Source organism: Sprattus sprattus (assembly GCF_963457725.1).
Source record: "Sprattus sprattus genome assembly, chromosome: 14".
In the NCBI taxonomy this organism is placed as follows: domain Eukaryota; kingdom Metazoa; phylum Chordata; class Actinopteri; order Clupeiformes; family Clupeidae; genus Sprattus; species Sprattus sprattus.
The window spans coordinates 28374195-28401575 of NC_137912.1; the positions used below are offsets into that span (position 1 = coordinate 28374195).

The window sequence follows — 27381 nt, forward strand, 5'->3', positions numbered from 1 at the left end:
CACAAACAGACACAAGCACACATAAATACACCAACAACACACCAGAAGAAAATGCATACACACACACACAGTGCACACATACAGACATTTTTGCTCCCATTTTTCTTACACACACACACACACACACACACACACGCACACACACACACACACAACCTCAAATTTACACATCTTGGTTATATTTAGGTGAGTAAAACAACTTTGGTTATGTTATGTTTGCATTTATATGTAAGAGAAAAAATGCCTAAGTCAAGGCATATTCTGCCTAAGTCATTTTAATTGGTAAAGACAATTGATAATGGGTCTTTTTCTTTTTGCATACTTGTTCACACATCTTGTTGAATGTACTGTTAAAATATCAATAAAAAACACCAATGTGATTTCTAAAAAATGTGTTTTTTCTTGTTTCCCAAAAACATTGAAATATGACTTAGGCAATTATGCTATGAGGCTAACGGTATGTAGCATGATAGCTGGCAAGCTACCATATAAGCCAATGGAGTGGTGGTATACGCGCTAAATGTATCCTAAAACTACCGTTTGAAAGCTTCAGTTAAGACCGACAATACTATACATCGTTCGAGTAGCACATTTCAGATCAAACCGAGTCATTATAAACATATAAAAAGTTGTGTAGATAGCTTTATTCATGTAAAATATTCCTCGCTTCAAGCAGCCATGTTTTTTTGAAAATTCCCGAGCTGGTTTCGCGGTGTGCTCTGGGATAGCCCTTGGAGTTAAGGTAGCCCTCCGATCATCTCAAAAACGAGGGCCATACACCCCTTAACCTTACCCCTTAATCTTGATCAAGTTGGGTATTGAGACACCACTAGCTCTCACATGAACGCGCAATTTCAAGGGTAAGGGGTAAGATAAGGGGTAAGGGGAAGTATTGAGATTGGGCCTTAGTTTCACAAAATGTATTTTTCTTAATCCTAGATTTCAACACATGGGTACTCATTCCAAACAACAGAAAACAGTGGATTCCTATCGTCTTGAAACCTCAAGTGCAAAGTCCATGATGGATATTGGAACGAGGCAGATTTTCTCTGAGGAACATGACCTCTTCCGTAAGAGTGTGCGCAGGTTCTTTGAGGAGGAGGTGATGCCACACCATAAAGAGTAAGGAAATGCACTTCCACATTTAAGTTTAGTTTCATAAATGCACGTACACATTAACTTTAGTTTCATAAATGCACTTACACATTAAGTTAAGTTTCATAAATTAACTTACACATTTAACTTTAGTTTCATAAATGCACTTACACATTTAACTTTAGTTTCATAAATGCACGTACACATTTCAGTTTAGTTTCATAAATGCATGTACACATTAACTTTAGTTTCATAAATGCACTTACACATTAAGTTAAGTTTCATAAATGCACTTACACATTTAACTTTTGTTTCACAAATGAACGTACACATTAAGTTAAGTTTCATTAATGCACTTACACATTAAGGGCCTGATTTACTAACAGGATTGCGCCCATTTGTAAAATAGCGGTCGTAAACATAAAACGGTATTTACTAAGGGGGCGCATTTGAGTAGAGTCGCATATTAACGCTTTGAAGGTGTGTACCTGCAAACAGGTCGGATGGTTCCGAAACGTGGGTGGTAACGTAGGCGTGAAGCGCTATTTAATGGGAGGAGTGCGCCTAATGATGTATTGCGTTGTATTTACTAAACTGCCTGGCGAGCGCACATCTCTGATTTGCAGGGTAATTTCCGCCTCATAAAAGCACGTCTTAACCAGGAAGCGCATTTCCACTGAGTCTGAAAACGTTGATATGGCAGCAGCATTTCTTTTCTCAGTTCGGCTTTGGTGGACACTAACAATATTTAGTAACAGAAACATGCCATCATGCCTCTAGCCATTAATCTAAACTGGTCATGCACTCGCTGACCATAGTTTAGAGCCTTGAGCTATGAGTTTTGACCTTTATTTAGCAATTTTGTCCAACTGAAGTAATGTTGGTGTAGGTGGGAAAAAGCGGGCCAGGTAAGCAGAGAGGTGTGGGAGAAGGCAGGAGAGTATGGTCTCTTGGGAGTCTTCACCCCGGAGGAACATGGAGGCCTTGGAGCGGATCTGCAGTCTGCTGCTGTGGTGTGGGAGGAACAGTGAGTATGTTTCTTTATTCAAACTCCAGTTATGGGGCTGGACTCTCCTTCTCAGATTGTGTCACCATCAGTATAACAGCTATAACTAGGATATGCATGTTCAGTTTCTTCCAGTAGCTAACTAGTAATCATTGTGGACTATAATAGGGTACTCTGACTAGTAATCATTGTGGACTATAATAGGGTACTCTGACTAGTAATCATTGTGGACTATAATAGTGTACTCAGAGCAAAGCAGCCCCAGAGCATCACTGAGCCACTTTAGGCAGGGTGTTCTTTTCAGCATATGCTTCATTCTTCCTGAAAAGTTCCAGTTTTGTTTCATCGCTCCACAGAACAGAATTTCAAAACTTTGGTGGCTTATTTATATGGTTTTCAGCATATTGGAGCTGACTTCTCTTGTGCTTTTGGGTCAGTAGTGGTGTGCCTCTTGGAGTCCAAGCATGGAACCCTTCAGTGTTTAGTATGCGCCTCACTGTGCAAACCAAAACCTCATTGCCTGCTGCCACCAAGTCTTGCTGCTGGTGTTTTGCAGTCACTCAAAGAGTTTTGACCACTTGCCTCCTCGGGAATCTGGTGGCAGCCGCTGATAGCTTCCTCTTTCTGCCACGTCCAGGTAGTGTAGCCACTGTTCCTTCAACTTTGAACTTGCAAACTATGCTTCCAACTGTATCTCTAGAGACATTCAGTGCTTTTGCTATCTTTTTGTATCATTTTCCTTGTTTGTGCAAGGCAATGATCTCTTCTCTGAACTTTTTGGACAATTCTTTTGACTCAGCCATCCTTCTTACATCCAATCAAACGTCACAACAAACCCCTAGCCAGTCCAGGTATTTATGTGTTCTATCGCAAGCACACTTGAACTAATGAATCCCTCGATTAGTTGCACCAGGTGTGTCTGAGACAGGTGGTTAATCATTTTGAGATTGCAGTAGGGATTAAAAGTAGCATTTTGTGTTGAATTTGGATGAAAACCATGGTAATATTAGTTTTATTGAACTATTTCAACTGTTGTTGTCTACTTTGTTTATTGCAAATAGCTGAAAAATTGTTCAATTTGCCAACAAGCCTAAAACGCCATGGGGGTTGAATAATTTTGATTGCAACTGTATACACCAAACATGGTATAAACATGATGCATACCAAAATTGATGGAGGATAAGGTGGGGAGAGAGCATTCAAGTATTTATAGAACAGCTTAGTGGGTATACACTATATACTGTACAGTTTTATGCAAAGGTTTGGGCACCCCTGATAATTATCATTATTTCAGATTATAATCTGCTGGTCTTTCAAAGCAGCAATTTAATTTGGACATAATGTATACTTTATGGGTTAAGTAACATTTTAGATCTGTAATAACATTTATTGAATCAACAGAAACAATGTGGTGTGCATCATAAAAATAACAGATATGTGCAAACATGTAGGCACCCCAATGGATTAATCACATCAATACTTGGTAGAGCCTCCCTTTGCTGAAATAACAGCTTGTAGACATTTCTTATAGTCACTGATAAGTCCCTGAATTCTAGCTGCAGGTGTTTTGGACCATTTCTCCTTACAAAATGTCTCCAGTTTGATGGTTGCCAGGCGTAGACAGCCCGTATCAGATCATTCCATACATTTTCAATGATCTTCAAGTCAGGGGACTGGGATGACAATCCTAGAACATTGCTCTGTGAGTGGTAGACAGAAGTTACCAAAAGACATCAAGAAGTGTATTGTTAATCTGCTTCGTAAATGCGTAATAAATTGAATTGAAAAACACTCAATTTGACATGTGTCCACATGTTCACACGTTCAAGATGTTTGGCAATACATTCCGTATTCACAAACTCTCTGCCTTGGTGCCAAAAGTGTCAGTAACCTTCATTGCAAACTCTGGAGCCTTCTATCCCCTCTCAGAGGCCTAGCCATGACACACTTGGAAAACAAACAAGTCATTGTTAATACATACGTAGGTGTAGCCCTTGCACGTCTCAGGAAGTGGCCCAATTAGATCAACACCCAGGATTTGCCAGGGACCCTTGACCTTGATAAGTGTAGTGTGGGTGCTACAGCTATGGTTTTCTACAACTTTCTGTGTGGTCTTCTGGTCAGCAGGGTGCCCTCCAGTGGCTTCACTGTCATGCCATTCAATCAGTGCCCTTTTGGGTTGCAAAGGGGTGGAAAGTTTCCAGTAAATTTCCAGATTGGAGAGACTCTGAATACAACAACTGTTGCCCGGATACTTCACCAATCAAAGCTTTATGGAAGAGAGACATTGTCATACCAAATATTGACTAGAGTTCGCCAAAAGGCATGTGGGAGACTCCATGGTCAAGTGGAAGAAGGTTCTGTGGTCTGATGAGACCAAAGTGGAGCTTTTTGTCAGTTGTTGTATGAAGAGTCACTCCCATCTCAGCTGCTGAAGCTTGTAATTCCTTCAGAGTAGTCATAGGTGTCTTGGTTTCCTCTCTCACTAGTCTCCTTCTTGCACGGTCACTCAGTTTGTGAGGACGGCCTGCTCTAGGCAGATTTGCCATATGCCTTCCATTTCTTGAGTGACAGATTAAACAGAATTCCAGGGGATGTTTAGTGCCTTGGACATTTGTATCCTTCCCCTGACTTGTACTTTTCAATAACCTTTTCTCTGAGTTGCTTTGAGTGTTCTTTGGGTCTTCATGGTGTAAATGCATACATTTTAACTTTTGGGCTTAAATAGTCTTCACTGTACCTCAGTTTTCGTATTCTGCTGAAATTCAGCTACAACAAGCAAATACAGAGTTCAGCACAAGTGGTACTCTTCTTATCCCTCCGCCAAAGCTAAGATCGGATATTCTACAAGGAATTCACAATTCACACAAACCTGCAGAAAAAAAAAGAAAGGGTGGAAGGGACAGATTAGCTGATCAATATTTTAGTAGAGAAAACCCAACAAAAAAAAAATGCCACTCATACTTACTATTAAGAGGTTGCCCTGGTTTTCACAAAGTGCCGCAAATCCAAAGAGAGAATGCCTGAATATGAAAATTGAGGAAAAGTAGACGATAATGTAAGTCCGGCCGTGGTCTGGACGTGGACGGCAACCACTCCCTCGATTGCACCTAAACGGCCAGGAGCCAGTCAATCGCGGGGACATGAAAATACGATAGCTAGCTACATTAAATGCTTTGGCAGTGCCAATGTCGTTAACTAGTGCTAGTAGCAACCTTACCAACCTACGTAAACCTTGCCAAAATGCTAAGGGCACAAGCCGTTGCACAACATAAGCCAAGGGATTTGCGATACCATTGTGAAAGCAATACATAGCATATGGTGTTAATGACTATTTTCCTAGCCAGGTTACCCAGCTAGTTAGCTAAATCGTTAGCTAGTGCTAGTTACAGTGCCAACTCGCCTAAATGAATAAAGAAACGCTTATATTCAGTACAGAAAATCTATTCTAATGTTACCCATTAAACATGTGGACATCTAATAAATAATCGGTTTCTAGTTAACTTAAATGGATAAAAAGCTTACCAAACTCGGTCCATCCATCAGCACGAGGTCTGTTGCATTGCTGGTTCTGGAATGAAAGAATGGTGTGCCCCCTGCGTGCTTCAGGTGGATCCAGTGAAACAATTAAATAGACTTAATGTGAATACATCAATTTAATTTGTATTTAATGTATATGGATGAATATAATATATGATGTATTTACTTCAAACAGGTTTAATTTAAAACTATTAAATAGACGTAATGTGAATAAATCAATTTAATTTCCTATTTAACTGGTTTGTGTTGTATTTAATGTATATGGATGAATATAATATATGATGTATTTACTTCAAACAGGTTTAATTTAAAACGATTAAATAGACTTAATGTGAATAAATCAATTTCATTTCCTATTTAACTGGTTTGTGTTGTATTTAATGTATATGGATGTCAGGACTTTGGGCAGCGATTGCCATAAGTTGCCACTTTGGCGGCATCTGGTGGCCAAAAGGACTTTGTGATTTCCGTGTTTGTTATATGTCCTCATGTGCTTCTGTTGTGATTGTGTGTCCACATGTGCTTTTGTTGTGATTGTGTGCCCTCACCTGTAGCCCATTGTGTGCCCTCGCTGGTTTCCCTCTGTGTCCTCACCTGTCATGTATTGCCACTTTCCTTGATTAGCCAGGAGTTAAATACCTGGCTAGTTTCCCTGCTCTGTCTCTGGTCGTTGGATTGTTTTTTGTCCCCATGTGTTTTTGGTCGTGCTCTCAAACACGTAGTCTTACTGCAGCTCTCAAGCTGCTTCTTGTCTTTGTGACATTGTCTACATTTAGTATATTATTTAGTTGATGCTTTTTGCTAGTGATGGCGAAATGAAGCTTCATGAACCCTCGAAGCTTTCCAGCCAGACGTGTCGAAAAAAGGTTCACTACTCGAAGCGTCGTTCGCTCTCTAGTGACACCTGCAGGTCAATAAAAATACGGTGTAAGAAAGATTTTCTCGGGACAGTGAATTTGTTAAATTTGTTGTGGTGCGCAAGGCCTGCTAAAATAACATGCACACAAACGTATGGTGGAAGAAAACGGTTCTCCATTAATTCAAATTTCATTGCAGGTGAATACAATGACAATAAAATATTTATTTTTGTATTCTTTGTTCTAATAATAGTTCGATCTCATCTTAAAGAAATATATGGTGGTACAACGGTAAGTGACGCCGGCTTCAACGTTGATCTGTTTAGTTTCGATTCCTGACCAAAGCGAATTTTAAACGGTGCTTTAGATTAAAATAAAAAGCCTGTTAATTATCTTTACTCTCTATGCCGTTGGAATAGAGTGAAAGTGCTTTTTGAATACTGGTCAGTAGGCTACTTTTGTAAAGCCAATGAGTGCTTTTGGACAACTGGTCAGTGCAGGGCACTGAAAAGAGGGAGAAAGTGCTTTGTGCAACTGGATCAAGTTCTTTCTCTTCCTAACTAGCTCTATAACTCTATCTCAAATATTATATAGCCTACTACTACCAACAACACCAAACAATCTAAATCTCCAACTACAGCTAAATCTCCAACTATCGCCAATTCTCCAACCACTGACAATAACTACCACGATTACAAGATGAGTTTTGGGACGTCGTATAGTCGAAGCGTCCCGCGAAAAGTGAACGAACGAACCACTTGGTGAAGCACTTGATTCAAATGAGGCTTCAGACGTCACCGGTGACGTAATCTCGGCAAAACGATACAAGCCTCGATACGCGCTCCGGTCAGGAAGTGCTTCATTTTCACGACACAAGCTCCGAAGCCTCGGGTTCATTTGTAACATCACTACTTTTTGCCCTTTTTGCTGTTCTTTTGTGTTTTTGGAGTTTCTCCGGTGGAAGTATCTTTTGTGTTTTTGAAAATAAAAAGAAACTAAACTCCAAACGACATCCTGCAACTGGGTCCTCAATAGCTCACCTGGCTAAGACGCTGCTTCACAAACCCAGCTACTCGGGTTCAATCCCCGAGAAGAGCCCTGACAATGGATGAATATAATATATTATGTATTTACTTTAAACAGGTTTACTTTAAATGTTAAGCTTAAAGTTAATTATGGCACAAAATCATTTTTTTGAGTGTAGACACTAATTACATTCAGAATAGTGGCAGGTTCAAACACCCCTGGCTAAACAGGAAACAAACAGCCCACACTGAGAATGGCGTACACCAAGCCTATTGGCTGGACCTCTGTTGAATCAGGACAATCACTTTAAAGGGGGTGAATACTTATGCAATCACTTATTTTACATTACATATTTTTATTTAATTGACCTTACTGTGTAGAAATCTGTGTTCAATTTGACATTAAAGTGGGCTTATTTGTAATTTTTTTGGGAGGTAAAAAAAGCCAACTTATATTGACCATGATTGATTTATAAAAGCAATAAAAGGGTAAAACATTATTAAGCAAGAATGGGAGCATTCAGAGAATGCAAACCTCCGCCTTGTGACCTTGACCTTTGACCTTGACATCTGAAAATCTATATTACCCAATCTCCCCACAAAGTTTGATGGAAATCGGTCCATGCGTTTCTGCGTAATCCTGTTCACAAACAAACATACAGGGGTGAAAACATAACCTCCTGGCGGAGGTAATAATTATTTAATATTTAAAAAGTGATCGTTTGATACCCTCAGCAGCTGTGAAGGCATCCATGAGGTGAGGCGTGCAATGGGGAGCTCCATCTCCTGTAAGGGCATTAACAAAGAGTCATGGGGGATCTGTACTAGAAACATTGGTGAAGGAACAGTGTTTATGTATGTATGTATTTCAATATAGAAACAAATGTTTTATTGTGCCTTTAATTGGTTTATCTTATTTTTTGCCATTCTTAGGATGTACTCAAACTGTTCAGGGCCTGGATTCTCTCTCCACTCTGACATCGTGATCCCATACATCAGTCACTATGGCAGCCAAGCTCAAATTGAGCGATTCATCCCCCTAATGGTTGCTGGGAAATCCATTGGAGCCATTGCCATGACGGAACCAGGAGCGGGCAGGTGACCAGGTCTCCCTTCTCTCAGTCCAGTCTAATCTAATCTAAAATTAGGCTTTCCACCAGATGCCTTACAGGAATAAAGCACAAAGCAGTGAATCCAGTATTGAAATACCTCCTTAGTTTCAAACATCCTATATGTAGTGTTTAAAGTGAAAGTCTTTAAGATGTTAACAAAATTATCAATAGATTATGAAGAAAGCACACAAATACAAGTGGACTGTATGCCTAAGATTATGCAGCTAAAGATGCTGCTTCTCCTAAAACCTCTCATGGCAATAATAAGTCACAGTAGCATGTAGTCTTTTAAAATGAATATGCCAGTAGTTAAGCTATCAGCATAAATACTGTGAAAGCCCCGATTCCAAGCAAGAATCCATAAAGCGGCTACATTTTAGAATATCAAATTGTAATTGCATGATCCGTAAATAGGAGCCATTTAACGATTTTCTGTATACGTAATTCTAGTAAAGTCATGTCTGAACCACCTCTAGATGGCCATATTCACCTACCTCCTAGTGCATACAAAATAAAGTCACCCTCAAATATCTCTCCTTGTCAGTACGTCCAAACTGTCTTGATTTTGATGCTAAGTTGTCAGAAAACTAAATGTAGACTGGAGGGCAGCTAGTGTTAAGTGAAGAACATGGGCAAAACCTGTCTATATTTTGTACTGTATATCAAGACAGCCAAGTACACGGTGTGATCTAAGTGCAATCTGCAAGAGGAACAAGGACTATTACATTTCTCTCCCTTGGGAGAGCGTTTAAGTAAGGCCCAAATTGAACTTGTCTTGTATATACCGTGTTGAATTTCATCTTCCTAATGGTTAAAATATAGCCTGGATACCAGCCTGAACTCCGCCCACAAAATTTTTGGTCTGGGAGATTCAGTCTGGAGTCGAGCTAGTTGGGAGGGTTTAAACGGCCCCGAAAAGGGATCTGACCATTCAAATTGTAAGGGCGGGCTTTATACGTTGATGGACAGACATAGATAGAATACCGGTATACATCGAACAAAGATGGCGCCGTCTCGGGAGCTTAGTGGGACATATTTGATATGATTTAAGGTATCTACACGACTTTTTTTATGTCTACATTGACTCGTTAGTTGTGTATACGCAACACCAATGTTGCCTAGGATTGTAGGTCTTAACTTATTCACTCTAGACCATTATTGAAAGGTTATGCTAACAGCGTAGACAAAAAAAAACATTAAAACTAATGGTAGCTTCTAGCCTTGAGTGCTAATTAAGTAACGTGAGCAGGCATATCTCAACAGATATTGACAGCGCATTCATTTTGAAAGAGGAACAGAGAAACGCGATCAAGGCATTTGTCGATTGAAAAGATGTTTTTGCCGTCCTTCCTACGGGATCAGGTAAAAGTTTAATCTATCAGATGGTAATAATACTACGTTGCTCTGATTGGTTCTAGGTATCCAATTCAGCGAAGAGGAATTTTCTTTCCTGGTTCGTTGAAACACGCCCCATAATCACAGCCCAGTGGTCCGGTCTCAGACTCATATTCTGACTAGAATTATGAGTATGACATCGTCAGGCTAGTTAAAATAGCCATGTTATCAACTTTTTAACAATGGATGAGGAGGTGTAAGATTTAAGTCACAACTTAGTGTTAAGTTTAAACTATTCGTGTGGTGCAACCGATTAATAGTTTGTAAACTTGAACCAGGCAAAGATTACACAGGGTACCCCCAGGATTTTTTATCTCAAATTTAAGACTTTTTAAGACCTTTTCAAGACCACTTTAGATGAAATTTAAGACCAACATCGCACCTTTCCTGATGACTAAAATTAAAAAATGTAATCATAAGACAGAACCATTTAAAACAATAGCTGTGAGGGGTGAACGTGTGAGTGTGTGTTTGTGTACATGTGTGTGTGTGTGTGTGTGTGTGTGTGCATTCGTGTCTGGATACGTCTGTGGGTGAACCTGTGTACGGTTGTAATACAACAGATCCCACTACAGCCTTTGGAGCTCTGCGCTTTTGGCAGAAATCTGTTCATCCAGTATGATGAGTTCAGCCAACTTATTATAGCGGGAGCTTTTCCATAAAAGTTGCTGTGTTTTTGAGGTGTTTGTTGCAATTAAATTGCGGGAGCAAGCTGGAAGTTGTGATAGAGCTGCGAATTTCCCTCTTTGTAATTATAATTGAGTTATTTGTTAAAAATAAGTTATTAATAAACAAACCTTCATTAAATAACAAAACCATTGAGAAATGGTCCTCTAAAATAATAACCTCACCAACATGCCAAATAAAAATAGCAAAAATTTAGCAAAATAGGCTGTTAAATGTGTATTACTTGTATTGTTGTTATGGAAACAAACACCGTTTAGCATTAGACTTTTACTTTGACATCATTCAAATGTTCCTCTCGTGGAAATGGCAACAGCTGTTATCAAGAAACATAGTTATGCTATGTAATGCTAAACACGTAGTGAGAACAGTACATAGGCAACAACGAAGTGCACCTGGTACTACAAAAGGACCACCAGTAAGACTGAATAAAGTGTTATGAATATCGCAGCCTTCACATATAATGGGGAAAAAAACTGCCTGTGTCACTGTGATCTGACGTCCTGTCCTGCACGCCTTTCTGCCGTTATCAATCGGTTTTGCTATCCTTGTTAATTTATTTTATCTGTATAGGGGTTTATGTTGTTCAATCTCATATATTAATTTTAAGTTGTCCAACTACCCCCTTCTTCAACACTATGCTACCTTATCTTCAAACAGAAAGTAAAGTTAAAATCTCAATTGCAACAGCTTTTGAGGGTTTGGGAAATAATCGCTGCTGATTTGATGTTTGGTGGAGTCAATCCAGAATTAGTGTTGATGAAATTATAATCAAGTCACCCAAACTGCCGTGAAAAAAACGGGAGTCGCTGAAACTGTTGTTGCATCCCTGTACAACAGTGTGTTCTTTAACGTTAGACGTTTCAATTTCTTTAATCACCCAAAAGCCCCGCTCCACTGTTGCCTGTGATAGCAGAAGCTTATTAACTAGCATTACCCTGTCCCTGACAGGGCAGTGTCCTAGATAACTGTCTAGCTAGCTAGCGCAGCTAGTGAATAGCTAATGTTAGCTAGTTTTATCCTTTATCGTGTCAGCATCTCAGCCAGTTCAGAGTCATATGGGTTGCCTGGTATTTTGGATGCGACGTTTGGGTGTACTAAGATTCGTTGTCACAACGAACAATAAACAAATGTGGACTTGATGAACGAAATTTAAGACCTGTTGACGAAATTTAAGACCGGTTGACAAAAAATAATACCTTTTCAAGGCCTTAAATTATGAATACTAAATTTAAGACTTTTTCAAGTTTTTAAGACCTCGCGGGTACCCTGTTACAACTTGCACTCAACTGACTGCTGGTTTTTATTCTCATTCTTTAAACTACTTTTAATATAGCACAAAAAAGTTTTATATTAACATTTAGTTGCATAGATCCTTGTGTCTTACCTCATGAAAGGGGCCTGCCCTGCGCTGTACTGGTTCATGTTTGTATAGGCTCTTTTCAAATGATATGGAACTACATAGAAATGTGATCATCCATATTTACATACAATTTTGATCATCAACTGTTGTACGTCTCCCTTGTACGTCGCTTTGGACAAAAGCGTCTGATAAAGGACTTAATGTAAATGTAACTGTGTCATTTGGGGTGCATCCACACAGTACACAGTTAACTCAAAATCTAATGTCAGAATGAATTCACTTGGATTGCCAAATTGTCTGCTTGTGAGAATAGTCACTATGGTACTAGGTAACAGTACTAGGAGATGTTTGTGTGAGTGTGATTTCTTCTGGTCAAAACTTTTGCTTTTTATTTTATTCAGTGATCTGCAGGGTGTGCGAACCAATGCCAAGAAAGATGACAGTGACTGGATACTAAATGGAAACAAGGTTTGGATGAAATTACTTATTCCTCCCATAATGGTGTTGTTACATTGATGAAGTTTGTTCTCTCATACTACCACCTAATAATCATGCTTAGCTTTTGCATAGGCACAGGTACTTTTTTTGTGCTAAATCAGTACCAATCATGAAATGATTGTCCTTGCACATCAGGGATGACAAAAAGGTCAAACAAAAATTGCGACGTATTCACAAAACCTTGCTCAATGGCAACGGTGCAGTCTCAGTTTGAGGCTCTTCTGGAGTTCCTAGCCGTGTCTTAGGAAACCGACGACCAGCATCAGAGAGCTGATTGACCTGTAGCAGCATCTAGAAGTTTGCCTGAGGTAATGTTTGTTTGATTTACCTTTTGAATTTTCATTTGACTGGTCATTCTGATCATTCTAGCCTCAACTAGAGATTGCCAATTACGTAGAAGGCCTGCATACTGATCAAAGTAGTGAGAAGTTGCACCTTCATATTTAATCATGAAAAAAAAATATTGATTGATATCAATCAATATTCACTGAAATGGCACACTCTGACTCACTGCCATACCATTGACCATTGGCTTAGATTGGTGCTTTGCTGCTGTTCAAAATCTGCACTCTTTGCTTCCTCCTTCCGGTGTAACTGACGACCTTGACCTTGAAATTTAATTCATACATACAACTGAAACGCTCTTACATTCACTATTGAAACGCTCTCATGGTTACTACGCTTCCACATCCTCATGTTAGAGCATACATACAAAAACTGTGTTCAACAATATACAGTATATATATTTACTGCATTTTCATTTGTGCATGCTTGAGTGTTTCAGATAGATACGTATAAATGTTTCACTTGTAAGCATGTAAGCATTTCATATGTATGTGTATATGACACAGAGGCAGTGCTTAATTTGAGGGGGAGCAAGGGGCAGCACGCTCCGGAAGCTCTGACGTGCTCTCCGCCAGCTGGATCTGGATTTGTGTGTGAAAAATCAAATAATTAAATACATAAATTAAAGTTTGTTTCGTTTTAATATCTGGTTTTAATATCTGTCATGGTGATTTCTCAATTCTCCCATGAAACGAGATACTCAAAATAATATAATAATATAAACAAAATAATATTGCGGAAAAGGAGCGTGCACACACTTCTGTTTAGTGATGGGAAGTTCGGATCATTTTACCGACTCGAATCTTTGAACGAATCTTTTTTTCGAGTCACTCGTTTATTTTAACGGGGGGGGGCGCTACTCAACATTTTAAAATTTTATAGCCAATTCACTTGCATAAATACGTCCACTACAAACACGTATCATATTTTCATGGAGGTTACTACATGTAAACCAGCAGATACTAATTCCTGCATTCAAATAATATATTATGAAAGTTTGGATGAAATGGTCATTTATTATCACATAAGCATTTAATGATCACGGCAAACAATTACGATGCACTGAACTGTAAGTAAAGTTTTAAAAAGTTAAAATAACTAAACCTGTAATTATTTCTTGTGAACGAATATCATTCACGTCTTACTAAACATAGACACTCGAAAGTGAACTGGGTTAATAAGTCCTTTCTGTTTCCTCTTCTGAGCCTATGCAGGTTATGTGAAAAAATATCCAGAGCCCAGTCAAAATGAACGAAACATTTCGGTTTTCTCTAGCTTCCCATGCTGAGCCTATGCAGATCACGTGAAAAATTATCCAAATACTTGTATCCGGCAGATGACCTAATCGTTCACCTCCCGACCGTCTTTGGATCAACGTTTCGTTCATCTGCCGGATATCGTTCAATGATTCGTTCTTTTGCCGGATATCAGTCTTTCGTTCAATGATTCGTTCTTTCGCCAACCGTGTCTTTGGATCTATGATTCGTTCATCTGCCGGATATGGGTATTTCGTTCAATGATTCGTTCTTTTGCCGGATATCGGTCTTTCGTTCAATGTTTCGTTCTTTTGCCAAACGTGTCTGTTTCGTTCAATGATTCGTTCTTTTGACAACCGTGTCTTTGGATCTATGATTCGTTCATCTGCTGGATATGGGTCGTTGGATCCTTTTCCACGTGACCTGCATAGGCTCAGTACAGTCAGCTAGAGGAAACAGAAATGATTCGTTCTTTTTCCGACTGGGTCTCTTGGATACGGGTCTTTGGATCATTTTTACGTGACCTGCATTCAACAAATCATTTATGTTTCCTTGGCTTAGCCAATGCAACAGTCCCAGTTGTCCCGATGCGCGGCCATGAACGAGAAAAAGAACGAATTTTTTTGAGAGGACTCGTTACTCTTGAGTCGTTGTAAGGATTCGTTCAAAATGAACGAATCGTTCACGAACGACACATCACTACTTCCGTTCCATTTGATAGAGTTTATTGAGCGTCGGTGGTAGAGTGTTCGTGAGGGAAAATGCAAAAGAAGAAGCAAGGAAGTTTGTTAATGTTTTTTAAATCATCTGGACAGCCTGATCCCAAACGACCCAAGCTTGCGGTGGACAGTGGTGAGGACCGCGGAGAATGCAGCAGCTCAGTGAAATTGCCGAGGATCAGGGAGATAACGGTGGGACGGCTAAAGCTAGCGAAGTTAAAGCTAGCGAAGCTAGTGCACCTGCTAGGTCTAGTACAGCAGTCAGAGTGAATGGTGAGCGGGAAGATGTTGCTACTCATGAAGGTGAAGCAGAATATGGGGAAATTTGGACCAAAGAACAGAAAAACAAAAAACGTATCCATGGCTGACTGTGGGCAAAACAGGACTGGGGTGTGCTACGTGCAAAGAAGTGGGGTCGCTGGGTCCGGACAAAACCGCTGGTATGCGGCTTGTCAAAGAATGGGTTTCTGGCACAGTTAAATCGTCTGCGCCTGGCATTGCAAAACAGAAAAGAACCTTACGAAAAAAAATCTGTGTGCATCGGAATACAAAGGCGCATGCAATAGCATCCGAAATTGTTAATAAGGCAAAAGAAGACACGCTGACAAATATAATAATAAATAACGAATCCGACCATATACAACTACCAGAATTTTCCGTACTGCTTACAAGGAAGCTAAGCGCCATAGGCCAGCCTATGGATCCTGTATGGGCTGTTTTGAACAACTGAGATGTAAGTAAGATGAACTTTATTATTCTCTACTGTGCTGGTTGCAGTGTGCAAGTCATTGAATGTTTGTTGTCATGCCACGGAGACAGGCGCGCGCCTGTGTGTAAACATGTAGGTGTGTGTGTGTGTGTGTGAAATCTGTGAGGAGTTAGCGAAAGTGGCTGCGGAGAAGAGGGGCAAGAAGGCCAAAATGAACTTTATTATTATTATGGTTTTTGTGGTATTTTGGTATTGTTCTGGTTAATAATATGTATCTATTTGTTAACGTGGACAAGTTGTCATGCCAGATTGTTGTTCTAACTAGGCCTACTATAGAGTTCCTGCGCCTGTCGTCATAGTTGCTGGTCGCGTGCCGAAAAACGATGGGCGTAGCCATTTTGGCAGTAATCGCGTCAGTTATCTGACAGGCACTGACTGGCAGTCACGGCTTCAGTTGACTGTCATTTAGCCGTTGGGAGTGATTAACCTATGTATGAAATTCAAAAAATATAAATTAAGGTTGAAAATCACAGCCACTTAGGTTGGGTACGTTCAAAAACACAAACTAGCAAGTTACAGATGCACTGCAGTAGCTACCCAAGATAATAAACAAACATGCTAACGTGACACTGCCGTACCTAGTCAAGCTAATAAACAAGCAATGCTAACGTGACACTGTCTATCAAACTGGGATAATTTAATACTTACCCTTGCAGTGATGATGCCGAAGTTTTTGGATGCAAGACTCCACAGTCGAAGTTGTGTTACGAAGCCGGACTGACACCATTTATAAGCCTCCAACCCTTTGTATGCTCTGAGGGAGTCCCCAGTATAAACTAAGGGAAAATTGAGCAGATAGCTGTGGATGTCAGCGTAGCGCAAGTCAGGTAAATATATTCTTCGTTGTAGGATGTTATGCTCTTGAAAAGCACCCCAGGAGCGTTATATGGGTCACTTATATTTAATCTCTGTAATTTTGGCATCATCACTGCAAGGGTAAGTATTAAATTATCCCAGTTTGATAGACAGTGTCACGTTAGCATTGTTTGTTTATTAGCTTGACTAGGTACGGCAGTGTCACGTTAGCATGTTTGTTTATTATCTTGGGTAGCTACTACAGTGCATCTGTAACTTGCTAGTTTGTGTTTTTGAACGTACCCAACCTAAGTGGCTGTCATTTTCAACCTTAATTTATATTTTATTTATTTATTATTATTAGTTATATACGTATATTCGCTCGGTATGAACTCTTCAAGGCTGGCGCCGGTCGTAATGTTTACTGCCAAAATGGCGTCCGACAATCAAAAGTCACATGACGCAGGAGCTCTATAATCTATGAGGTAGCCTATCTATTTGTTTTCATCTTTTGATGCGACGGAGATCCATTTTCAAGGACTTGGTGTATTTTGTTGTGTTGAGAATACAATGACTCAATGACGCACCTGCGAGTGCATGACATTATTTGACAAATTAAGCACTGCACAGAGGTATATATGTATGCGTGTGTGTTTCTCATATGTATGTGTAAGTGTTTCAGACGAGTATGTATAATATTTTATACATGAGCGCATAGGCGGAGATACCGGGGGGACGGGCGGGACACGTCCCCCCCTCGCATAAAGTTGTCCCCCCCTCAACAAAATTGAAAAAAAAAATACAAATAATAATATGAAACAAACGCACGACTACACAAGCGCTGCTTATTATAAACGTAAAATAATTTGCTTTTTAAGTGTTGAAATATCATGATCCCCCTATTCCTCAAAGTGGTTTGGGTATGCTGTTTCCAAAGGGCTATTCCCCTCCCGCTATGATACACATACAAGATATTTACCTCATTCTCGAACGTAGTAACAACATGTAAGAAGAAGTTTTTCTAAACTCCATTTACGAAGTTCCAATCGATAATCACAAGTATTCATAAGTTTATTAATGGATTGACATGACAACGTGAACGCACGCAGGTAATTAACACCCTTATGATAGCTAGCTAGACAATTAGGACACGGTCCTGCCGGGGCAGGTTAATGCTTGTTTATAAACGTAGGTTTACATGACAGTGCCTCTCCAGATTAGTTAAATTAATTGAAAGAAAATTAATGTCATTTTTTCGTGGGATCAATAAACAATACTGGTATTGTCGGCATCGGGTGGGAGTGGTACAGTGGATAGAGAGGTTGTGAGTTACTGAGAAGGTTGCTAGTTCAATTCCCAGTCGAAACGTCCTTAAGCCTTTTTAGAACTTACTTTGAGCATCAAGTTCTCTTGAACTTTGGACATTATTTGTCTGTGAGTAGATATTTCGCGTTAGTTCATTTAATGCCGTTTAGATTATTCAAAAATCACTTCAAATTTCTGTTTGTAAATGTGATACGATAATTCGGTATTTAGAAGTTTATGCTAGCTCTCGTGAAAGCAATTAGCAATTTTTTCATGTCCCCCCCCCCCCCCCCCGGAATTACTCTCTGAAATGTTACCATGTATTGTCCCCCCCTACAATGAAATGGGATCTCCGCCCCTGTATGAGCGTGCATAGGTTTACAGACTATGCATGTATGTGTGAGTGTTTCAGTAGTGAATGTAAGTGTTTCATTAGTATGTGTGAGAGTGTCTCAGTAGTGAGGGGGAGAGTGTCTCAATAGTTATGTCCTGAACGGCCCCTCATAGTAACCTAATCCATTCTCTTGTGGTGAGGGATTAAACATTGAACTGCTGAAGCCTAGATATAACCATGCTTCATGATCGTGTAAACATTTGAACATTGTAGCTGCATTAAACAGAATATCAAAAGTACACTTTACTATGGACATTAGCAATGGATTGCTAGCTACAATGTTTGTTGCTGAATTTGAAGTTAGCACCTTTGTAAATTATATGGCCTGCCACTTCACGTGATAAGATTTATAGGCCTAAATTATTGATGAGATTACCAATTGACTGGTCAACCTAACCTACACAAAATCTGGGGAGAGAAATTCATGAGACCTTGGCCACCAACATTTTGGGCATTTGGATAATAGTAACATATACATCGCCAGCCGTTTCCAGGAGAAATTGAATTTTCCTCACTGTATAAGTGTCTTGGATGTAAAACATGTTGTCATCTGGCACCTACAAATTAGTGCTGTAGCGATGCGTCGATGATGTCGACGCGTCTATTTCAAAATTACGTCGACGCCATATTTTTACGTCGACGCTTCGCCACATACACGTGGTTGACCCAAACAGAAACAAACATTGAGCAAGGACTGAGAGAGCAGAAACCCAGGGAATTGCTTGGCGCCATTAGTTGATATTGGCGATCTAACGTAGTGAATCATGATACATACTATAAGCTGACCAACACCATGACTTAGCTCTCTGTGCCGTTTGTTCATGCTTAGTTGCCGTGTTCTGCAGCCGTAAGTTAACGTTAACTAAACTGACACACTAGTAGCTAGCTAACGTTAACTACTAGCAACCAAGCACGAACAAACTGCACGGAGAGCTATAGTTTGCTAGCACCACCGCAGTGCGCAGAGCTCAAGCTACACAACACACTGAACAAACGTTAAATTAATGTAACCAACGTTACTTATTGTCCCCTTCACGAGAGACAATGGGGTGCGTTTCTATCTCCATTCTCAAACGCACCCTATTGTCTCGTATTTAACGTTTGTTCAGTGTGTTGTGTAGCTTGAGCTCTGCGCACTTCGGTGGTGCTAGCTAACTATCTTCTTAGCTCTCCGTGCAGTTTGTTCGTGCTTGGTTGCTAGTAGTTACGTTAGCTAGCTACTATAGCGGCAGCGGCTAGACAGCTGTGTCAGTTTGGTAAACGTTAACTTACGGCTGCAGAACACGCCAACCAAGCACCAACAAACGGCACAGAGAGCTAACTCATGCTGTGGTCATTTACGAGTCAAACACATAACATTAGACTAACGTTGGCCAGCTTGTAGTATGAATCATGATTCACCACCACGTTAGATCGCCAATGTCAACTAATGCAGCCAAGCAATGTCCAGGACAGGGCTGCACATAAGGTGGTGCGCAGTGCTCATCAATGAATGAATGTTTTTATAAGCACTGAAAACATTTAAATTAATGAGCACCACATCCAAATGTGATAGGGCTCATTTGAGTACCAAACATTTTTACTGTGAACTCTAGATAAACATGAAATGCATTGTTGGACTTTTGCTGTGCAAAACGGTGCTCATTAAAGTATATTATTAAGATTTTTTGGGGTATTTATTTGAGATACATTATGGTTTTAATCGAGCAACAGAAAAATAATCGTTAGACTAATCGTCCAATTAGTCGTTAGATTAGTCGACTATTCGATAAAATAATCGCCAGATTAATCGTTTTGAAAATAATCGTTTACCCCCAGCCCTACTACAAATTCAGTATCACAGTACTTCAATCACAACCTACCTGTCCTACATGCTGCAGTAAATGCAGCCTATAGGTTTCTGTGGTAATTGATGTGGGTGGTTTGTATCGAAGAGATGCCCAATCACATCTGGCCCAGGCCCTCCGACAGACAGTAGTTGCTGCAGCACGAAAGTAAGCCTGTAGTGTTAGAGAATTTCTTGTATTCTCTGCGTGTTGGTTCAGGACGTGGAAAATACACCAGTATGAAGTTTTGTTGTAACAAGGTAGAGCTTTACTTGGTAAATTGTGGCACAAATAAACAGCAATGGTCAACATATTTTGGAGTCAACCACTCGCCAGTGAACCTAGGATTCTGATGAGTCCTCAGAAAAAACAGTTCTTATAGTCCATCCTCACTGATGTCATTTTGTGGGCCCCTCGTGGTAACAGGTGGTCATGGGATCTATAATCTGTGGAAATTGCATTAAAACAGCAAAGGCAACTTCTCACGTTGAGTACACAAGTGTGTAAATCGTTTAATTAACACAGACATGAAACCGATAAACAAGATGGCGTTGAGCCGTGACAAGACAAACAACGTCATCATCAACATTACATATTTAAAGGGAACACGATCCGGTAACAGTAAGTCATTCTTGTACATTAAACATTCATTAAATAACGGTATGACAACGGTGTGTAGAACCACACTACAACAAAGGTGAATTTTGTATGTCACATTCACTACACACGTCCCCCCAGAATTCACCATGTAAGAAAAAATCATCTGCGAGGTGGTCGTATCAATCGGCCAGAACGGCTTTTAACAGGGGTTCGAGGAGACACCACCGTGGCAGGTGGCCCGCCATGACACAGGTGTGGGGCATGGAGTGTGGGAGTTTTGAGAGGGAGGAGAGCAGGGGGTGGGTGCAGAGCTGGAGGACGCCCTCGTCAAGGGGGCTGGGCCAATTCAATAGTTTGAGGCGGTCAATGGAGAGTTTCTCCGGTTTACCGCCCATGTCCACCATAAAATGTTTGTCTCCAGTCTCCAAAACACGGAATGGGCCCTAGTAGGGTGGGCGTAGTGGTCCTCTGTGAGCGTCTTGGCGAATAAAAACGTATTCAGCCGTCTTTAGCCCAGCAGGTATGTGCGACTGAGGGAGGCCGTGATGGGAAGTAGGGACTGGTGCGAAAAGTCTCGCATTGTCCAGTAGCGTGGTCCGCTGGAGGGCCGCTGACCAAGGAATGGTGGAGGCAGGAACAAAATCCCCTGGAACCCGCAGTGGCTGGCCAAAGACCAGCTCCGCAGATGAGGATTGTAGGTCTTCCTTCGGTGCAGTCCTGATGCCAAGCATCACCCACGGTAGCTTCTCGACCCAGTTGCAGTCTTTGAGGCCGGCACGAAGAGAAGCCTCCATCGTCCTGTGAAACCGCTCAAAGAGTCCATTAGCCTGCGGGTGATATGCAGTTGTGCGGTGGAGTTTCACTCCAAGGCTCTGGTCAACCGCGTTCTACAGCTCAGACGTGAACTGTGCGCCCCGGTCAGAGGATATGTCTGAAGGGGTGCTGAAATGGGCAACCCAGGTACCAATGAATGCCCGTGTCATCTCGACAGATGCCAATGATGTCAGTGGCACAGCCTCGGGCCAACGGGTGGTCCTGTCAACCATGGTCAACAGGTATGTGAAACCATGAGAGGAGGGTAGAGGGCCAACGAGATCCAAGTTGACATGGTCAAACCACCTCTCTGGCACGAGTACAACTCTAACGGGGCTTTAGTGTGGCGGTATACTTTGGCCCGTTGGCAATCAAGGCAAGTGGTGGCCCAGTCTCTGACATCCTTTTTGAGGCCGTGCCAAACAAACTTTTCTGCCACCAGCCTCTGTGATGCTTTCGAACCAGGGTGGGAGAGACCATGGATGGCATCAAAGACGTGTCGCCTCCACCCCGTGGGAACGATCGGCTGAAGGCTGCCTGTGGAGACGTCACACAGGAGCGTGGTGTCGGCCTCACCAAAAACCACATCCTCTATTCTCAAACCTGTAGTCGAGGTCCTCAGGGTGTGCACGTCTGGGTCTGTGGTCTGGTCCGTTGCCATGCGGCTGTAGTCCAGGCCAAGATGGACTGCCCCTGCCACAGCCTGTGACAGGCAGTCCGCCACCTGGTTGTCCTTACCGGCCACATGCTGTAAATCCGTGGTGAACTCGGAGATGTAGGACAGATGACGTTGCTGGCGGGGCGGACCACGGCTCGGCCACCTTGGCAATGCCGAAAACCAGCGGCTTGTGGTCGACAAAGGCGGTGAACTGTCATCCTTCTAGCAGGAAAGTGCCTGATGGCGAGGTAGAGACCCAGTAGCTCTCGGTCGGAGGTGCTATACTTCCGCTCGTTGGCACGCAGTTGGCGGCTGGAAAAGGCAAGCGGCTGCCAGGCCCCGCCTACTCACTGTTCGTAGACGGCACCGACAGCGTAGTCCGAGGTGATAGCGACTGAGGCTGTGGCTGAAGGATGTGCCAGCATGGTGGAGTGCGCTAGAGATGCCTTAGTGTCGTCAAAAGCCTTGGTCATGCCCTCAGTTCAGTCCACAGCGTACGTAGGCTTACCTTTCAAGGCCTCGTGCAAGGGCTGCATGAGCCGAGCGGTTTGAGGGATGAAACGGTGGTAAAAGTTCACCATGCCGAGGAACTCCTGCAGGGCTTTCACGGTGAGTGGGCGGGGAAACTGCGTGACTGCCTCCACCTTTGATGGGAGAGGGACTGCACCGTCTTTGGTGACTCTGTGTCCCAGGAAATCAATGGTGGAGAGGCCAAACTGGCACTTGGCAGGGTTGACAATCAGGCCATGTTGGTTGAAACGCTCAAAAAGTGTCCGTAGGTACGATAGGTGCTGAGATTTGGACGTGCTCGCTACCAGAATGTTGTCCAGATACACAAAAAGAAAAGGCAGGTCCCATAAAACCATGAGGCGTTGGAAAGATTGGGCTGAGTTTTTAAGGCCAAACGGCATCCTCAAAAATTCAAAAAGGCCAAACGGCGTAATCACAGCTGTTTTTTGAATGTCCAGTGAGTGCATAGGCACCTGATGATCGCCCCGGACGAGGTCTACCTTTAAAAAAATCACCATACCTGCCAGATGCGCTGAAAAGTCTTTCGGGACTGGGTATCGGTCAGGTGTCGTTGCCTCATTAAGCCGCCGGTAGTCGCCGCATGGGCGCCAGCCGCCACCAGGTTTGGGGACGATGTGAAGGGGTGATGCCCACGGGCTGTCGGATCGGCGGACTATGCCAAGGCGTTTCATGCTGGAAAACTCAGCCTAAGCAACGGCAAGCTTGGTCGGGTCGAGGCGCCGAGCACGGGCGTAGACGGGTGGACCAGTAGTGTCGATATGGTGCTCCACCCCATGCTTCACAGCAGACGTGGAGAAAGTGGGCTGAGTGAGTGCTGGAAAAGCAGCCAGTAAATGGTTGAAGTCGTCAGAAATGGAGAGCATGACAGTTGATTGGAGTCAGCCCCGCTAAGCATGCAGGTGTATAAACAAAACGTGAATGTGTCAAACGGCGGTTCTTGACATCCACCAACAGTCCATGCACATACAAAAAATCAGCGCCGAGTAGGGGAACGGCGACCTTTGCCGTGACAAAATCCCAGCCAAACCGATGCCCTCCGAAACACAGTTCAACGTACCTCATGCTGTCCCGGATAAAAAGCAGCCTGCCTAGGCGGCCGACACTCATGGCCACTGAGCTCCGGCCCTGGCGTTTCCCAACCCGCCGAAACTGCATGGCGAACGGCATTTAACCCATTGGCGCCGGATGCTGCGTAGCGCAGCATAGGCTTTCCTGCCGGTTGCTGCGTAGCGCAACATAGGCTTTCCTGCCGGTTGCTGCGTGGCGCAGCATTTTGTACACATGCTGTTTTCATGACGAATGCAGCATATTACTCACTCTGGTTGGTTAAAAATACATATGGGGTGGGTCTTAAGGCTTTGGTAAAGATCAGGAGACCACCAAAACGAACTTTGGTTGGCTGAAAATCACGTCAATCAATCATATAGCCACGCGATATTCTGTGTTCGTTTTCAGTGATTCCGTGCGGGTTAGCGAGAAGTAGTAGTGAAGAAGGAGCAGGGAAGATGGAGTGTTTTGAGAGCGATGGCAGTGATTTTGAGCTAGACTTCGAAGGTTTTGAGTCTGAGAGGGAGGATGATATTAAGGATCCGTTAGATACGGCACAGGAGTGGGACACGTTTGTGGACACGGAAGGAGAGGAGGAGGAGGAATTTCAGGGATTCCAAGTGGACTGGACAACCGGCAATTACCAGCCTCGGACAACGAAGGCATTTAAAAGAACACCGGGGATAAAGCAACCGATCGCCGTGGATGCTAGCCCCCTTGAAGTCTTTTCAATGATATTTACCGATGAGCTGTGGGACTTGTTGGTAACAGAGACAAATCTGTATGCTGAACAATTACGCACACAGATCCCCACGACCTCAAAGTGGACACCGGTCTCCAAAACGGAGATGAAAACTTTCCTCGGCCTGTGTCTCACGTTCGGGATTTTAAAGCTGCCATCACGCCAGGACTACTGGAGGCAAACTAAGTGGCTTTTTCAGACACACGTTCCCAAGGCAATGTCCAGGGACCGTTTCGACATGATCTGGAGGTAATTATTTATGTTTTGTTTTCTTGTGCGCTCTTCCGAGTTCTCTTCTCTTAGACAACGGAATGTGCTGTAATTATAGTGGTGCTATAGCGATTACTAATGTTGATGATGCAGAACTGTATAGCATAATACAGCATAATGAATAATACAATTATGAATAAATATAAATACTATAAATAACATTGATGGAACTGGAAGTACTGCTTTTCTGTTAGTGTAGCTTTATTGTGTATCCAACTTGAATGTGTGCTCCCTGTCTGCGCCTCAATGAGACCTGAACAATTAGCATTTGAACACCTTCCCTACCCCCTTCCTGCTTTTCACCTTTGTCATCTTTTGTCACCCCTCCCCCCTCCCCCAAAATGAACCCCTATACCCTATAGACACTCTAGTAGGCCTTTGTCTTAGCACCAGCTGAGAGGGTGGGTCTCATAATAATACAATGATTGAATGCTTTGTCATATGTATTTTCAGATATCTCCATCGCCAAGATAATGTTGACCCCGCCATGGATAAATCGGACAAACTATGGAAGATCCGGCGGTTCATGGACCTCCTCCTCGCTCAGTTCCAGGCACTCTACGAGGTCAATGGGTATGTGAGCGTGGATGAGTCCATGGTGAAGTACAAGGGACGCCTCTCCTTCCGGCAGTACCTCCCGATGAAGCCGGTGAAGTGGGGGATAAAGGTGTGGGTCATGGCGGAGAGCAGCACTGGCTACGTCAACAACTTTCAAGTGTACACAGGGGCCATTGTGGGAAAGACTGAGACAGGCCTGGCTCACCGCATTGTGTCAGACCTGGCACAGCCCTACTTTGGGTCCAACCTGTGCGTATACATGGACAACTTTTACACGAGTGTGAAGTTGTTGCTGGATCTGCAGGACAGGGGGGTGCAAGCATGCGGCACGGTGCGTGCCGGGAGGAAGGACCTCCCTAAAAACAAAGAACTGACTAAGGCGGCTGGTCTAACAAAGCACGCATACAAGGTGGCGCAGCGGGATGACCTCACGTTCTGTGTCTGGCAGGACACAAAAACTGTGATGGTTCTGTCCAACTTCCATGACCCGACAGAGCATGGGTCAGTGAAAAGGAGAGTTGGTGGGCAACGCCAGACAGATGTCCGTGTGCCAGCATGCCTGGCTGATTACCAAAAGCACATGAAGGGTGTGGATCTTCTGGACCAGATGGTGGGCTACTACCAGATCCACCATCGGTCTACGAAGTGGTGGAGGAGGCTATTCTTTTACCTGATCAGTGTGGCGGCCTACAATGCCTTTGTTGCTGCCAGGTCTGTGGGAGGACCTGCCTGGAATTACAGGAGGACTGGCTATAAAGACTGGCTGGAGGATCTGGCCCAGGAGCTGATCGTTCCGGTCACAGCGAGGAGCGCTCCCTCTGTGCGCCCCACCACCCCAACAGGAGCTTTTGCTGATCATGATCTGGCCCAGATCAATAGTAAAAGGAAGACCTGCAAGGAGTGTTCCCTGAAGCACAGCGGCACCAATGTGCGTCCGGGGTCAACACTGATGGGGTGCAAGCAGTGCAACATCCCTCTGCACCGCGAGTGCTTCATGCTCCATGTAAACCGCGAGGCCAGCTCCACCCCAGGACGTTCTCCATTCCTCTCCTCTCCATCCCTCTCCGCTCCTCCCTCCCCATCCCTCTCCGCTCCTCCCTCCCCATTTCTCTTCCCCCCTCCCTCCCCCTCTTCCCCTCCTCCCTCCCCATTTCTCTTCCCCCCTCCCTCTCCCTCTTCCCCTCCCTCATAATGTTTGCATACAAAATTGTATTTATTGTACTATTGTTTTTATTGTATATAATTGATTTATATTGTTTTTGTGTGTTTGAGAGTGTTTTTATAAATGTTATTGTTATTTGTGTGCTCAGGGAGCAGGTTTAAATAAAACCTGCAGTTCTTACCTTCACAATGCTTCTTATTTCATGTTTCTAAGTGCTACAGAGGCTTAGATATTAAGGTTTTTGTAGACGTTGACAATTCTTACTGTTTTCTCAGAAAACCCTCAGGAAACGAGGTACTTTCTCCTAGAATAGCATAGGATTTAGAAGGCGTTTTTAGCAGGCGTTTTAGGCAGAAATGGGTTAAGGGCCTTTGGTCCAAACTTTTCATGGTAAAAGTACAAGCCTGAAGAAGACTGCTGGGGGCCTGAAGATTGCTGCCGCCCTGAAGACTGCTGCCGACGAGAAGAGGTCGCCACGACAAGCGTGGAATCCTCCATTGTCACTGGAGTGACGTGCGTGGGAATAAGGGCGGCCATGACACCGTGCCCTTGACTTGCCAGGAAAAATGTATCAGTCTCTTCAGCCATTTTTCAGTGATCGTGGTGTTGGCCAATGCAGCTCTGACTTGGGAAGGCAGCTGACGCAGGAAAAGTTGGGTGAAAAGAAAATGCTGTGGGTGTTCACCCAGGAGATCCAGCATACGGTCCATGAGCTCACATGGTTTGCTATCACCCAGTCCTTGGAGGGAGAAAAGCCTGCTAGCTCTCTCAGCATCAGACAGTTCAAACGTTTTTAACAGGTGGGCTTTGAGTGCTGCATATTTCCCATCAGCTGGAGGATGTTTAAGTAGACTCACCACTCGGGTCGTTGTTGAGTTTCCGAGAGCTGACACAACGTAATAGTGCTGTGTTGTATCTGCGGTTATCTCCCGCAATGCGAACTGCGCTTCAGTCTGGGCAAACCATGCCGACGCTGACAATCCCAGAATTCGGGAAGTTTGAGGGTAACAGCATTC

General features: G+C 42.9%; 1 protein-coding gene across 1 annotated transcript in view; it reads left to right on the top strand.

Annotated features, from left to right (window-relative positions):
* Nucleotides 1-949: 949 nt before the first annotated feature.
* The window catches only part of LOC308375587 (long-chain specific acyl-CoA dehydrogenase, mitochondrial-like), a gene marked incomplete at both ends in the record, with an annotated part of 47175 nt that continues 20743 nt past the window's right edge, over nucleotides 950-27381 (top strand). Inside the window, 4 exons of the mRNA XM_080851749.1 lie at nucleotides 950-1122; nucleotides 1985-2122; nucleotides 8457-8621; nucleotides 12479-12545. Of these exons, the coding sequence (XP_080707875.1) occupies nucleotides 950-1122; nucleotides 1985-2122; nucleotides 8457-8621; nucleotides 12479-12545 (543 nt within the window). The remainder of the gene's footprint in view (nucleotides 1123-1984; nucleotides 2123-8456; nucleotides 8622-12478; nucleotides 12546-27381) is intronic.